Consider the following 17,629-nt stretch of genomic DNA (forward strand, 5'->3'; position numbering starts at 1 on the left):
AGCCTTTTTTTGCTGCGTTTTCCAACTTTTTTCCCCCTCGCTTTTTTCAACCTTTTTTCTTTGATGGCTAAGTTACTTTTTTGGGGCTTTATGTCGACCAAGCTGTAAGTGAGAAGAGTATATGAGACATGCAGTAATACGGTCAAAGATGTTTGACTTTTTCGATTAAATAAAAACATTAAACTAAACATGTCTGGCCCTTGATGGGATTCTTATTTTCCAGTGTGGCCATTAGTAAAACTGAGTTTGACACCGCTATTATAATGGATTTTATAAAATTGGTATCGAAAAAAGGATTGTTTAGGAACCGGTATCCAAGTCACGGTATTGGTACCGTTATCGAAAGGTTTTGAACGATACCCAGCCCTCTAGAACAGTGCAGGCTTTGTAATCAATACTGGTAAAGGGCAGGATCTTACTGTTGTGCAGTGGTGTGGAGCTGTGTCTGCTGTGTGTTAGACTAGATGGTTGGACATTTAAAACCAAAGGCCTTTGGGACCAGTCTTCTCTGGCCAGGACCCTGTTTAAGTGGTGGGACAGAGGAGTGTCTGAAAAAAAAGATGACACAATTTTAAGTATGCAGTCAAAACAGTTTGAGCAATCTAACACTGTTATGATCAATAACTCAGCACATCTCTAAATGCAAGCAGGCAACACACTGGCAATGTATGGCGCGCATCAAAGCACCCACATCCATTGTTTTCTATGCATTCCCACACACCGCAGCATCCTGATTCAACACAAGACATCAGCATACACCACTGTTCTAGTCTACTTCTGTGTGTCACACCCGGTGTGCTACAAACATCAACTGGCAAATTACCCAACATGGCCGGCATGTGTTGCACCTCAGACAACATACTGTAACAAGTCAAATATGAAAACAAGAAATTGCTCTTGTGAACTACACCTTTTATAAAAAAGTAAATAAATCAACATTACAAATGTCTTTCAAAAGTAAAACATTGCTTAGCTTACTCAAGTTTCCTCATCCTCCTATAATGTTTAAGATTGTATAGGCTTTTTCCCACTGGCAAATATTATGTAACTATGTTATTGTGGCTCCTACCAAATGAAAAAGATAACACAGGATGCGGTGTGGAGCCGGGGGTCCTGGAGGACAGGGCCCTACTGGAGCTGCAGTCTGGATCAGGGCACAGGACTACAGGATCACAAGATGAACAACATGAACAGGAAGATGCTGAGCGAGAAGAGGATAGGGTGGATGTGGACTTCCCAGAGTCCTGAAGCACAAGAAAGAGAAAACAGAGAGGAAATTAATTCTGACATGATAGTAAACGAGAGCATAGTTAATGAGGTATAAGTCAGTCCGGACACAGTTTCTTTAACTACAGTATTAACTTGGATTTCTCTTTGTGTTTTGTTGGTTGCAGCTTGGTGCTGCTTCTTATTATAACAGCTACAATCGCTCTGGGCTCTAAGGAAAACTAGGTAATGGTATGTTAACATTCCAAAATGTTGGACTTTTACATGAGAAGTGATCTGGTTTAAATGTTTGTATATGAGCTGAAGAGGATTAGAACATGAGGCCCACACCTTATGTTTCTATCATAGGCACCATTGATTCAAAGTCCTCTCTAAACATCTCAGTCACAACAACATTAAGTTCAAACTAATAGTCAAAATTATGTTTTTAAATGTCGGTCAAAACTGGAACACAACCTAACGTACACAAGAACCTACCTATAGACAGGTCAACTTGTCACCGCCTGTTCAAACTGGCTTAAAAGATTCCAACATACCATATTAAAGCTGCATTAATGATTTCTTTTTGTCCCTTGGGGGCACCTGAGCAAGTCTTAATGGCAAACAAGTGAGCAATCAGTTAATTATTTACACATCCAACAGACCAACATAGCCATTCATTTGAAGTTGTTTTTTTCTGGCCACCCGACAAATAGTTCACTCTCCTTTTAGCTCTCCATCAACTGCACCAGCTAGAGGCGCGTCACAAAGAGCAACCCCTTGTACATTACACCAAGTCATTTGAGCCATTACCATAACATATTTATTAGTGCACCTTTACATAAAAACATCACAAAAAAATGAACACAAAACTGAAATGAAAGTATTGTGTATGTGATATTGGATAAAATTGTACAATGTTAGTGCAAGAGTTCCTATTACTAGAAATGCGTGAAGCTAAGCATGGCATTGCCAACTACGTGACACTTAACCTGGCAAGAACACAGCAATGTCCCCTGGCTAAATAAAGGCGCCAGCTTTAAACAATTACATGCACTTGTTCATTTGAAGCAAATCCAAGGGATATTATTGCTTAATTAAGAGCAGGTGGGCTGTTTCAAACAGACTGTTTAATTTGAGGAACTATTTCAGTGATATTCCAACACTAAAGGCCGACTTAGGGTGATTGCATGGAAGCGACATTCAAATTAAATAAATGAATGCATATGTTTTACAACTTCTACACATTGACACACGTCTACAATCAGCCAGCCTACAACTGGGATTTATAAGTGGTGCATTGTAATAAGTGTATAAATATGTATTTGGGCAGCAATACACTAATTAAGTATAGAGCTGACGGGGGGGGGAGGGCGGGGGGGAATTGCAAATGCATTAATGTATTTTGGCATCCATCCATTATCTACACCCGCTTATACTGCGCAGGGACATGGGTGGCACTAATGAATAGACACTAATGTATCCCTGTGGGGAAATTGATTTGTTTCAGAAGCGCAGAGCGGTTTTAAAAAAAGAATAAGCAATATGGAGTAAATGAATAATAATACTAACTGTACACATTGTAATTAAAACAGAAACTAATCCCAGAAATAAAGACATAGCATCTTCAGGGACAGACTTCCATTGTTGACAGGGATGTGTACAGGTGCCCTTCAGCTACTGTATTCCAATTACGGGAAGACAAATATTGAGAAATGTGTCCACGGCCTGAGTCATGTCACAGAGAACGTGCATGTGTGCTTTGGCAGTTGTGAATGTAAATGGTTCAGATGGACAGGCTGAGAAATGGGGGAGACTGCACGTGTGCCTACCTGTGAACTGCTGGGGTTGCAGGTGTTGAAAGTGAACAGTTTAGGCTTGTGGTAGGTGACCAGTGGTCGGGTCCGGGCACACACGCATGACACATCAGCTTTGAAGAGCCTCCTGGTACCCAGTCTCCTTCTCTTAGAGCTCCCAGGCACAAAAACACAGTCTCCTTTCTGACTACTGCAGGGACGAGGTCATGGAAATGTCAGGGATATGATTCATGCTAGGATCACAAGCACTCAAAAAGCAAGTTTTTGCTAATGTGTTGTTGGTTTATGATTTCCTCTAGCAACCAGAAACAAACAATACCTTGTTACATGCATTAACAAGCAAAAAGTTTTTTTATCACCTGACTTTTATCTTCCGAGCCAGACAAAGAGAGTTAAAAAGGCAGCAGGAAGGAAAGACATGAAGGGATGATTCAAGTCAGGCCAGATGGTGGGGACCGACCAGGCTGTATTACTGCTTATTTCACAGACCGGGAGCATGCTTTCAGCCTTGATAAGCATAGCCTTTAGCCTAAACTTGACAATGGGCAAACCTCTATCGGTACAAGTTTCTCTGTATTGTATTTTATATTACATGTGTTCTTTACGTTATTGCAAAAACAGCTATAGTGAATATCTCATTGTACTGTAGGTGTGACAAACCTTTGCATTGCCATGCTCATTAAGTTACATTATTAGATTTTAGATTGTGTGTGTGTGTGTGTGTGTGTGTGTGTGTGTGTGTGTGTGTGTGTGTGTGTGTGTGTGTGTGTGTGTGTGTGTGTGTGTGTGTGTGTGTGTGTGTGTGTGTGTGTGTGTGTTTTCTACCTTGTGAAGGCTCTCTTGCCTTTCCAGGTGTGTGGTTGTTTAGATGGCGGTGAAAAGCTCAGAGGAAGCATCAGACTGTTGACAATCTGGCTGAGCTGAGCACTCTGCAATGAAGACATCATCCATATAATGCTTTTTATAAGTGGTAAATTAAACTTTAGGGTGAAAAACAATGCATCTCTTTAGCAGCAGTGAGTGAGTAAATAAGCACTCCATTCAATGTACATACAGTGTTTAGACTCTCTTGGCCCCTGGATATTGTTTGCTATAAGTGATGATGGATTGATCAGACTGATAAACATTGTGAGTATGCTGTGTGACGTTTGACAAGATCACAGTACACATGATTCACAAAGAAAATCCTCATTTAATTCAGGTATTTATGTGCTATTCGTGCTATAAGTTCCACATTTCCCTGGTGCAGTACTAAAGGATTATTCTGGTTATTTATTTAAAATTTTTTTACCTGGGCCTTATTTTTCTATTGATTATTGATGATTTAAGAATCATTCGGTTGCTTCACTACAAAGCTTGATGTGGCTCAAACATGCCTACTGCTGCCCAGTAGACATCAAAAAGCATAACACAAACGTGCTTTAACATCCAAAGAATTTATTTTGCACTTTTCTGGCCAAATAAAAACACTGTTGGTGCGTCCACATGATACAAGCCTTCCGTGATAATGCGCCCCCACCCCCCCTCCTCCACACAGTTGCTAAAAGCCAAGGAGGACACGGAGGATTAAAAAACCCTGATGGAGTCTTCAGAAGAGGTCATTATCTTCGGCGGACGACTGAACATAGCCATACTGAGAAATACAGACAGAGTTGTGTGGAGCTCATAGTCTTAAATAGCTTTATAGCAACTCATTTGGCGATGGCTTGAATGTAACGGACGTTCATTAATATCAAAAAGTTACACGCTAAAGCTTTAAATTGTACAGTACGTGAGTATTGCCCTGCTCCGACCAGTTTTAGCTGGGGGACACTGTTCCCTGAAATCACAAAAATGCTTTAGTGTAATTTCATTTCATGTCAAATGTTTAATATTCTTTTTTTAAATTTGAACAGATTCAAATGCACATCTAAGTACAACTTTTTATACCATTAAGACTGCACAAGTCTTAGATAAGATTAACATACGATTCTCAGCATATCAGCTCACACTCCCTTTGAGTATATTAAATACCTGTAGGCTTCATAAAGCAGCAGGAATGCATGCATTCCAAAAGGTCAAGCAGCATGCATACTATAATGAATTAGTTTAAAATATCTATCTATCTATCTATCTATCTATCTATCTATCTATCTATCTATCTATCTATCTATACACAGACATTACAAATACATAACCTCCTGTGCTTTTCTACACAACAGACTGATAAGCTTTAACAGATTTAAAAGGATATTCTCCTCGTGACTGAGTGTATTTAGTTGTAGTTCACTATACCTGTCTCTCTATGTTGTGCAGAAGGCGTGTGGGGCTGCAAGGTTCAGTGTCCGCATCTGAGGCTGTGCAGGATAGCCCTTCCATTTCTCTCAGCAGGGTCTGCTGAATCTGTCGGTCTGTCAGTGGCTGGGACTTTGCAAGCACCACACCGCCCTAAAAAAACACACACACACACACACACACACACACACACACACACACACACACACACAGACACACACAGACACACACAGACACACACAGACACACACAGACACACACAGACACACACAGACACACACACACACACACACACACACACACACACACACACACACACACACACACACACACACACAGAGTTTGATTTTAGGACATTTCAACACATTAGTCACAATGATAATTATTTAAAAGTAGAAAGACAACATATTTTCAAGTATTTAATTGTACACTCTGCCTCGCATCATACATTGATTATACAATTATTACCACAGGGCATTCTCTTTGAAAAATGACCATAAGGACTATTGATACATATTTAACCTTTCATAGTGATAGCAGTTCATCAAACGTTGTTTGCATTGCTTAAGGCAGCTTTAAAATGTGACTACAGTAGCTCACCTTTCTATAAAATACTTAAGCTAAAGTGCTATTCATTTGTCGCAATAAGACGGCAAAAGCTGGCTAACATTCTCTTCACACAAAACTGAATTGTATCAAGGCCTGACTAAGAGCCCCTGAGCTGGATACAGAGGACTTTTGTCTTACCTTGGTGGAGCGGATGTGCTCGTGGAGCTCCGCCAGTTCTTGTGTCCTTCCCTCCAGCTCGGCCAGACGAAGCTGCAACCAGCTCCATCTGCTGCCCAGCTCCGCTCTCTCTTCCAGCCAACGCCTCTCACAGCTACTGCTGCTGCTGCTGCTGCTGGCGGAGGGGCAGGGTGATGAAGGATGGCAGAGAAGGACACTTAAAAACTCATGTGGTGCTTTTATAGTATTCTATTCATTTGTGTCAAAAGCTTTAGATCCTGATACGACCTCACAATCAGATCATTCAAAATGCGTTGGAATTTGGCCACAAAGGCAGAAAAATGTCAAGATATTAAATGCAGTCAAAACCTCCAGTATGGCCATTAACTGGAAGTGCATGAAGAGGTTAGCATATGAAAGTCGTTAGCAGGACATTTGTGTCACCAGAGGGAAAAGTTTACAAAGAAGGAAGGAGGACAGAGAAACACAAAGAGAGCACTGACAGTCCAAACCAATTTGTCAATTCACACATTTGAACTGGTGCACTGTCATCTTACGACCTATTTTACACCAAGCATGTTGCAATGCAGCGTGTAAATTGTTAAGCATCCTAACAGCATGGAGGGGGGGCACAAAAGCTTATCTGGGCCAAAAAATAAAATGTATCTATAGTATGTTTTCAAGGCACTAGCCTGTTCAGTTAGCATTTATCTTCTGTGTCTATGTGTATGTGGTTGGCTGGCTCCAGAAGGACAATAGTTGTAGTTGCTATGGCAGTGCTCTTGGACCTTGGCTAGAACAAGGAGGGACTCCCCCTACTTCAAACACTCGGCTGCAGGACGGAGAAAGGTTAGGCCAGTCAGCAAGCAGCTACACACAGAGGAGTTGATAATACCGATTGGTATTATGAGGTAGTTAATATTAGTGTGTTACCCAAAATGTTGTTTGCTTGCCTGATCACAATTAGGCTACACACAGTTTGTAGCAGAACGCTGCAAATGAAAACAAAGCCTTGTTTAACGACTGCTTAAGGAGTAGGATCTCTCTTTCCTGTACAGACAATGGCCAGACTCGGCTGCCCTGCAGCTCTTTTCAGTTGTATAATGAGAATATACCTGGAATATTAAACAAGCAGTAGGCGAGTCAGTGGGAGAGGACAGGAGAGGAAAGGTAGGCCATAAGGTGAACTAAGAAAAAGTGGCTAGAACATGATATTTATTCCACATGTGTTTTTTGGTTGCTTTATACCTGTAAGTGTTCAAGTAGCCATACATATTTACATAGCCTACATGTTTTTCATGGAGATATTAACATTGCTGAATAACATTTGGGGTCTAGCAATCCACTGGCTACCCTCCACAGTGAGAAAGTATGAGTTTTCACAGCCAAGTCTTGGTTGAATAAAAGGCCAGCCCCAGCAAGTTGCTGTGGGTTTATGAATTCTCCTATTTGGATAGTGTTTCTTGGCTCCTGCAGAGACATTAGGGCTTTTGGGTGTGTCCTGCACTTAAACTTTCCAACACGTAGCCTTTCACAAAAATTACAAACATACTGAAAGCTGAAAATGAGCAACAGCTGGGAGGTGTGAAGGTCTGCTGCCAGTGGCGTTTGGTTTCAAAATGAAGTCAGACCATGTCACTGCTTTACAAGTTCGTACTTCGAATGTTAAAGGCCAACAATTTCCACACGTTTTGAAGGAGGACAATGACCTGTTGCGTCTCCAGCAATGAGATATCCTCTTCAAGGAGGAACCTGCCATAAAAACTCCCCAGGGGAGGTTTACTGACGATCCACAGAGCATTGTTCAGCAGACTTGTACAAAAGGCAAGCTGGCGATTCCAAGATGACTAAAGCCGGCCAAATAAAAAGACACACACAACTCATTCCTGTTCTCATTGCTAATAAACATGTCCAATTCCCCCCCAAAAAAAACGCTCCTGTTTTTGTTTCACTGATTCAGGAAAGAAACAAAAGGGTTGAAGAACAACTACATCTAGCCTAACTGAAGAAATAAATGGTACTGCATTTAAACCAGACATGACTTGAGTCCAAAAAGAAAGGTCTAACTGGACTAAAGCCAAGACCAAGACACTATCCCTCCTGTCCTAACACTGATGTCCCCACATTTCTCATGGCTCATGTAGTAAAAAAAAAAAAAACAGAAAGGTTTGTAGCTGATTAATTTACCAGAAAAATGACAACTTATAGTCCGTTACAGACTTTATTATACTGTAAGTCCTTTACTTCCTTTAATTAATAAAGTCATGGTTTTATGAAAACATGTTTTTTTCAGCAGCTGCTGAACATAAAGTGCTTAACATGACTAAGTGACTTGGATTTGTTATGTTTGCACTTGGTTTATTGATCATTGCATTTTGCGCCAATCATGGTGTATGCTGACTCCTTACAGAACTTCCATCGTTTTTTCCTTGCCTATGACGATATAACTCCCTTTAAGCAAGGCCACAAGTACAGCAGCACCGCCCATCCAAACCACACACACACACACACAGACACACACTTCATAAATATTTTCACTAGAACTAGGAGGAGCACTGTGGCACAGAATGGCTGGCATGTTACAGGCTTGCTGGCATGGCAATGTTTATTTCCTAGCCCGTGGGTAAAGAGAGCTGGCTTGTCTGTTGAATGTGTTATGACTGCAGCATAGAAAAAGAATGTGTGTGTGTGTGTGTGTGTGTGTGTGTGTGTGTGTGTGTGTGTGTGTGTGTGTGTGCATGGCTAAAAAATGGCATCACACTCTCCATAGATGGGAGGACAAAAGTTGCGCTTATGACAACCACACTGTAAACTAGTAAGAACTTAAACTATAGTTCCCTCTTGCTGTGTTCCGCTGTCTTCATTGTCCTGAACTTAAAAGGTTGCCTAGAGTGAGAATCCAACTCTGTGTAGCCTAACTTGGAATTTAAACAAGGCCAACGGCTCCAGCGTGAACCACAGCTGGGTTCTGGCAACCAAATCCCAGGAAAGCATAACAAACCTTTCAGCAGTGAGAGTACAGTGCCGTTTGTGAAATGGTTTCGGATTGTTTTCTTCAACACTGGCTGGCAACATCCATATCTGACACTGTGAAGTCATATGACTCACCTCACTCAACCTGATAAGCAAAATGTATACGTGGTTGAGGGGATTTCTAAAGTCTCTCCTTGGTAGCTTGTTTATTTAGCTGGAATAACCAGCTGTGACACATATGCTACACACTGTGGCTCTTAGAAACACACAACGTTCACAATGAGAAAAAGACCTTGGTTCTAAGGCAGCCCACGACTTAAGAGACAAGGAAACTGGTCTCACTTAATTTGCTAGTCATATAAGACACCTTCAGGGCTTTATAATTGTAGTCTTTTTGATTAATGTGCTTAGTTTTACAGGACATATTCAGCTACATATACTACTTCCAGCTGCTGGATACTCACACAGGTGAAGTCTTGGTTTTGCTGTGGATCTTAGCCTCCTCTTGCTCCTCCTCTGAGCTGCTGCTGGCCGTGGCCTCTGAGTCCAAAGCTTCCTGCAGGCCTCTCAGCACCGCCTGGCTGGAGCGGTTGAACTCTCGGAGCTCTGTGAAGGCAGACGAGTCTGTGGACGACTCCGGCCAAGAACAATTACCTCCCACTTGCCGAGGTGGCATACGAGAATGTATGGAGTCCAGGCTGTCCGGAGGCAAACCACCGATTTGACACTGCCTTTCCAGTCCCTCCAGCTGATGGTTGCAGTGTAGCAAAGCGTGTTCTCCTAGTAGGGCTTGCAGTCTCCTCTGCAGCCTCTGAGCCCGGCTCTGCAGCCCTGTCTGCCTGGAGAGCTGCTCCTTCACAGCCGCATCCAGCACAGCTCTGAATGCCAGCTGGTTAGAGTTCACCCTGCCACTGCAAGGCTGCACTGAAGATGGAGGAGGACAGCCCATTCCAGCCACTTTCCCCTGTGTCTGTGCAGGTGGGGGTGCAAAGAAGGGAGTGCAGCCCAGGGAGTTGATCTCCCCGTAGGAATATGAAGGAGGAACACTGCTAAGGATATGAGAGGAGTGATACACATCACCACCATCTGTCCCACATTCAGGTGTAGCATTGCATCCATGCAGCAGACAAGCCTCTTGGCTATTGTGCTCGGGGACTAAAAACATGTCTGGTACACCTGGGAAGACGCAGGCCACCTGATGAGAATCTCTCAGGCCTTTATTGAAGGAAAGGAGGCTGAGGAGGGAAGCAGGGCTGGGGAAGAGCAGCGTTTCAAACTGGCTGGCAGACGCCTGCAGACATGGGGAAAGCACCGGGTTGGCAGGGACGTCCAGGGGGCTAACGGGGAGACAGGAGTCCAGAGAGGGAAACAGGGAAAGGTTCAGCCACATCTTCTGGATGTCACCATCATCTGTTGACCTCATCTGAGACTCCAGCTCAGTACTACACACGGCTCTCCCATCTGAGTCCATTCTGACAGAGGCAGGAGGCGAGGACAGGTGAATCCCATGGCCATCTTTCAGGATTTTAGTCAGTGCTGGGGCCATACCACTGATGGTCTAGGTAGCCAAGGTAGCAAAGTTCACAGACTGCACCTTAAATCACCTGACAGTAAGAAAAACACATTAATAGCTCATTTCCCCTTCTGATGCTAAATAAGCCCTAAAAAATTAAACTGCAATCCTACCAGAATGTAATGTAATGTAAGCATAATTCTAAACAGATGTGCCAAATAATGTTTGTCTAGCTAGCAATACTGAATACTGAGACCATAAAAAGTGGTGGAGTAAGATTGATACCCACTGGAGAGACACTATAATGATTTAACACTGATGGGAAAAATTGGCAACTTTAACTGTAGCCAAAAAAAACTGCACATTAACGTCAACTAACGTTGAAGCGTTTCATGGTTAACAGGTCTATCTGGAAGCCTTGTTGTGAGAACTAGTGAATTAATGTTAGGCCTAAAGCGTGATTTATGCTTCTGCGTTAAATCTACGCCGCGAAGACACGGACCCTGACGCGCACCTCTCGAAAAATTTAACTACACGTCGTGGCGATGCAGGTCGCTTGGCCGTGGCTTGGAAGCGTCACTTCCCCTCCCCCGGCTCATTTCCAGGTTCTCCTTCTCCATAAACAACACAAAATCAAAGAAAGGGTTAACTTTAACGCTGCAGATTTCCCACCGTGGTCCGAAAGCACAGGGGAGACACTTTGAGACACTATGACTCTAGAGTCAGTACTCGCTCCGAGGCTAATCGCCGTCACTCTCTCACTTGCTCCACCACACACTCCCTACACACACACACGCACACACACACGCACACGCACACGCACACGCACACGCACACGCCTGCTATTCTCTTAATGAAGTCGACGTACACACCAATGCACAAGTATAAACTTTAGGCCACTAACGTAGGCTATGGCGACTGCTCTGCGTGGAGCCTCCGCAGAACCATAAATCACGTTTAACAGTCCTTTCTGCGCCCTGTTCACCCTTTATCGGCAGTAGGGCTGACCCAAATGCTTGGAAGCTTCAACCGTTGCCATGGTAGCTCCTCACTCACCCGCCTGCACAATTTAGCCAGATGATGTGAGACTAGGGCTGAGCAACATATAAATATTATATCGATATTAAGAGGCTAGAGATCGTCTTAAATTTGGGATATCGTAATATCCTGATAGGACACAAGTGTTGTCTTTTCCTGGTTTTAAAGGCTGCATTACAGTAGAGTGACGTTTCTGAACACACCAGACTGTTCTAGCTGTGTTCTATTATTTGCCTTTATCCACATAGTTATTTTATCAACATAGCTGATGATTATTTATCAAAAATCTCATTTTGTGAATATTTTGTGAAAGCACCAATTGCCGAGCCTACAATATCAATATCAAGTTATTTGGTCAAAAATATAGTGATATTTGATTTTCTCCATGTCGCCCAGCTCTACGTGAGACACGTCGGTGTCATTTCAAATCATTACCCCACCCACGCTTCAAATATACTGGAATATTTCTCACCAAAGCTTCGAAGCCCCCAAAATGGTATTCAGGACAGCCCTAATCAGCAGTGACCACCAAAGGGGTGACCCTGATTCTATCGCTGTGAACTGTAAAATGAGACACCAAAGTATGCAATTCCTTGACTCTCATACTGACATAGCCTAGTTTTCAACTAACGTTGGTCTATAAACAACATTACTCACCAATGTGATAATAGAATTTCTGAAATTCAGTAATGGCTTTTGGTTTTGGTGTGCCACCCCAACATTTTCAGTGGTCCCATTTAGCCACCCCTATTAAAAAGTTCTGGGGGCGCCACTGTTTATCGGGTACATATTTTTGATAATGACACGCAACAATTGGGAATATATTGGGAATTCCTCATTGTGTTCCTGCTGCACAGTTTATTTGGGTTAACCGTAGTGGATTCCCTCTGTTTTCATAGCGCTTACCTTACTAACGGATGATGTTAACTAACGTTAGTTAGAAGCTCTGTTGTTTTAACGCAGATTCCCGACTTGTTAACAATTAAGTTAAAGAGCTATACAGGAAAATGGATATGGAAGAAACGTTGGTGTGAAACGATCGGGTATAGCTAGCTAAGTTTCCACAACAGGTTAAACGTTAGTTTAAACTAACAACGACATGACATTAACAGTCACTTAAACAGTGTTAAATACAAGAGCTAAGCTAGCTAAACCGAGTCCAATAACGGACGTTAACGTTGACACTCCATACAATATTTTTTATAACGTTAACATTAACGTTGATTTCCTCACCTGAACAGGAGAAAAACCGTTGACTTAACATCGTTTATTCCAGTAACGTTAACGTACGGCTGAATGTGACGTTAAATCTTTCTCTTTTTCTTATTTTCTTTCCCGATCCAGAAAATTGAATCTGCCTGGTTTATCTGGCAATCCAACTGGCTGTCCAACGGTGACTTTTATTCTGCCCAGAATATCGAGAGATCCTGACCCTGCGCCTCCTTCTCTCATCAACTGCTGAGAGAGGACTAAACACAGCTGAACGAGGAGGGGCTGGACCAGACTCATGATGCCTTCACGACCTCTTCAGTAGCTCAGACTTAGGAGCACACAGAGTAAAAAAAAACGCTTCCACTTCCCCAAGGCTACTATTTTTTTCCGTAAACTCAAAAATTAATTTGCGTTACATTTGGAAGTAACGTTAAGGTTTGATTGTACCTGAAGGAGCCAAGTTTGTGGTCGAGATACCGTACTTTTCCTAATTGATTGGATATGTAGGTGTGAAGTGCACTGCATTCACCCCCCCAAAAAATCTCAGAATTTATCACTTGATTATCTTATCATTTTTAACTTAGCATCTAATACCCAACAATACTTTAATTATGGCAAACGATCTTATAAATATGAAATCTTATTTCATAATTACATGACAATTATCTCATAACTACACAACAAGTATTTTCATATTTACAAAATCTGGACATCGTAATTATGTAAGTTTTAGTTAAATTGAAGTTAGATTTTCTCATAATGACGAGTCATCATAATTACAAGATACATTGCACTTGTGAGATCTTTTCTCTGTTTTCTCTGATTGTGTTTTATATCTTGTAATAATATTACCAAGTGACAATTACTACATAAAGTCCATTTCTTTTTTTCTTTTTCTTTTTTTTCGGATGAACGCAAAGTGCTTCCATGGGATAGCAACAACTTAAACTTAAATTCAGTTTCCCAAACAGTTTAATTAACAGCTCAGTTGCCTACTGTAACTGTTGTTACTGTATGCTGTTACTGTCCAAGTGGCTTTGGCACAACTGTAGACAGATGTGAAAAGGATAACAAAAAAAAATAAAACAATATGTAGACTACTAAAATATCAGTTTTTTTTAGTCTTAGTTGTATTAAGTATGCAACAGCAGTACTGAAATCATTTCAGTTACAAAGAATGAGGAGGAAAAATACAGAGCAAACATGTAATTAATGTTAGATACATTTTAAGGATGAAAAGTAATAAGCTTGACCACTAAATGTTAAACAAGAATTGCAAAAGAAAGCATACAGCTGTGCCACTTATACAAAACGACAAATATGAATATAAAACAGTAAGATGCATACCTTTGCCACTTGTTCTTCAAAAGGTTTGCCACAATTCAGCAACTTGTATTTAACAATGCTTTTTTTCATACATTTGGTAGATTGTTCATGTGTGTTTAATCTGGATTGCAATATTTCCGGCAGGTCATGAAGGTATCATTGTAGAGCGTTTGACCTCTGCCAGCATGGAAGGGCAAAATCGTTGACAGAAATATATTTTCATCATTCTTGATGTTTGGCTGCGATCTTTGCAAATCAGCTGTAGTGGATGAAGAGAGCTCTCTGTGCAGGTACAATCTGGGTGTAGTGGGAGAAGTTCAGCCCAACAGAGGAGCTGAGTGCCACCGCATATGAGATTTGAGTGACTTTAATGCCTTCAGCTTGTAGTTCAGGAAAGACCATCAAGAAAACTGACATCAGGTAAATGATTGTACAGCACATCAAGGTCCCCAGGAGAAGCTTCAGAGGTAGCTTGATCCTTTCTCCGTGAAGTGGACAGACCACGCAAAACATGTAAAATGCATTAGCCATGATGTTGAGAACAACAAGAGGCCCATTAATTAAGACACATGTAAAATAGTTCATCTTTAATCTGTTTGCTGTTTCCATTTTGATGTCTTCTTTCCTTGTAGTGAGCTTACAAATAAAACCAGTAGGCTGTCCAACCCTATGCAATGTAACAAATCTGAGGCATTTGCATCTCATGCAAATCAGAACATTTAAATAAAGCACATTACTGTGAAATTGCCAAGAAAAAGAAATACGGACATTATGCCATGTATAACTCCATGTATTGATGCATTGTTTACAACGTGATTATTTGTGATTGTGTTTACAAAGTTTGTTTTTCCGAGCACAATGATTTAGGTTTAAAATGTTGACATTTTTATAACATCCATCAGAAAGAAAGTTGCAGCATCTACACAGTGAGACTACACAAAATAAGGGGGAAATATGTATCAGACATGTAATACATGCTTACAAGATGCATACCTCTTACATTGCAATATTTCCAACAGATCATGAAGGTAACATCTTTAAATTTATAAATGGATTTGATATTCCTAATCAAGATGAACAGAGCTATCTGCAGGTACAATCTGGGTGTAGTAAAAGAGCTTCAGCCAAACAGAGTAGCCCATACTAGTAGTCAAATAGCTGACATCAGGTACAATTTTTGTACAGCAAATCAAGGACCCCAGAAGAAGCTTCAATGTGGAAAATAATAACAGGCTCTGTTAGGTTAGGTTAGAAAGTCCATTTTCATTTTTGACTCTAATGAAGACAGTAGTGACAAAATGTTGGTCTGCAGATCAATCAGTGTTTTCCAGTCCTTATTTCACTCTGATGTCCGCTGTCCTTGTTCTGAGAAGCACCTGAGTCAGATGCACATTCACATTGCTGGGAGACGCGCACAGAACCCCTTTTCATCCATCTTCATATTCTTACAGACAAAACTTGTGAGGTACTCCAACTCTGAGTAATGTAGCTAATCTGAGGTGTTTGCATCACATGCAAAGTAGAACATGTAAATATTAGCATATTATTGTGAAATCACATTGGTCAGTAATTTTTACTCCATGTTCTATTAATGATCATTTTTACATTTATTTGCAATCCTACTTTTCTGAGTTATCAAAATGCAGTTGCTTGAAGGGCAATCCAGGGATTTAGTATTGCACTTTTATAGAGTCACAGGAGACAGAATTTAAAAAAGGGAACGGTTAGAATCAAAGCAGCAGAAACCAAGATATCGTGACTTCACCTTCAGATGATCCAAATAAGCAGGATTCTACCTCCCCTGTTGCAACTCAATGTGGACCTTTCACTAGACACCCTAGTGATGTCATGAGGGTTATTTTTGTCAAACTTTGGAAAGCTTCTTTTAAAGCCACAAAAGTCATTATATAAGAGTGTTCACAGACTGAGTAGTTCCCCTTATGAAGAGTAAACTGAACTTGCTGTGTAAAATCAGTGGAGTGCTCCTTTAATGATGTGGTTACACAAACAGCCACTTTGTGTGTGTGTTTACACACCGTTATTACAGCACTTTCTGGTTTCTATTGATTTCAGTCATTACATGTGCACATTATCTGCTGTTTGTCCCAGCATGAAGTGAACTGCTTCTGGCAGTGTTTTGCCAGAACAACCCACTGGACTAAAACGTTTACATTATATTTAAATCTATACATTCATAAAATTAAACCTCACACTGTAGATAAATGATTACAAGCAACACTACCACATCACACGCCCAATAATAATAATCACACTGACATTTGGACATCAACAGTTGCAGTATTAGCCATTTCACCTGCTGTCAACCGGCTGGGGTTCATTTTCATATCACGTGTTACCATGCCAACGCCACACAGTGCTTTGAGTGCCTTCCAGACATCGACTGCCCTTTGCCTGAATATAACCTGACCAATGGCCAAGTTGACCGTGGTGCCAAACGTGTACAGCGAGGTGAACATGAAGGAGAACCAAGCACTAAAGTAAAAGCTCAAGGTATACAGGGTGGTGAACGAATCAAAGAAATAGAAGGTGGCATAGAGGAAGTACAGCACTCCTTGAGAGATCCCAGTGACAGTGACTCTCAGCTGACTTTGAATTCTCGGAGTGGAGAAGAAGCCGCCAGGCTGTGCCACACGTTTTATGTGTTGATGCAGGTAGTGGGCCGTGGAAAAGCTAGAAACCATACATATACACAGACATAAGAAGATATACACGTTGATGCTGAAGAAACAAACTTGGTATGTGAAGTACAGTCCATCAATCTGATATTCAGTCCATGTATTGCTGATATTAGTGAGCCCACTGCTTTGAAATAGTTCACCTGCAGTAAAAACGGCACAACAGAACAAAATAAAGGTCCCGTTAAAAAGCAAAATCATGTACATGACAGACTTGATGTTCCTTTTTACCCAGATCAGAAGAGCTCGCTGTATAGGGACAATCTGGATGTAGTAGTAGAAGTTGAGCAAAACCGAACACGTCATGCTATAAGTCACATAGAGCCTCACAATTATCAATGGCACAAGAAACATTTCTAAACTGGTTTCTTCCTTTAACACACAAAGCAGTGAAGCCAAAGAAACACAATACATAATTGAGCATGAGACAAGAAATCCCAGCAGCACCTTTAAAGGCTGCTTGAGTCGTTGTGTGTTGCACGGTGGGAAGATCAAGGAACACGCATAGAAGATATTCACAGTGAGGTTAAAGAAGATGAGAGGACCATTTATTAATATGAAGGCCTGCTCACCCATATCAATGTATTGACGTCCCATTGCTGGTTTAGAAAAATCAAATTATCAAAGGAAAGTTGTGCCTCTGTGTGTCTTCAGGTCTCATGAGCCTTACACTGTTGAGACTATGGGTTATAAGAAACTGGGAAACCAACAGAAATGGACCAGAAACGTCACATTATGTAAATAATTGTACCCACTACCCACAAAGGAAGGAATAATTTAGCATGTTTCGGAGATGCACCTTACCATGTTGACTCATTTGTTTGATGTAAATCAGTTTTTAGATATGG

The 17,629-nt window shown here is 41.3% G+C and overlaps 1 protein-coding gene across 1 annotated transcript; it reads right to left on the reverse strand.

Annotated features, from left to right (window-relative positions):
* Positions 1 to 16,352: 16,352 nt before the first annotated feature.
* On the reverse strand, positions 16,353 to 17,357 carry LOC114563667 (uncharacterized). Its single transcript, XM_028590464.1, has one exon. The coding sequence runs from the start codon at positions 17,355 to 17,357 to the stop codon at positions 16,353 to 16,355; it is 1,005 nt and encodes a 334-aa protein (XP_028446265.1).
* Between the last annotated feature and the right edge of the window lie 272 nt (positions 17,358 to 17,629).

The sequence above is a fragment of the Perca flavescens genome, chromosome 11, assembly GCF_004354835.1.
Source record: "Perca flavescens isolate YP-PL-M2 chromosome 11, PFLA_1.0, whole genome shotgun sequence".
Taxonomy (NCBI): domain Eukaryota; kingdom Metazoa; phylum Chordata; class Actinopteri; order Perciformes; family Percidae; genus Perca; species Perca flavescens.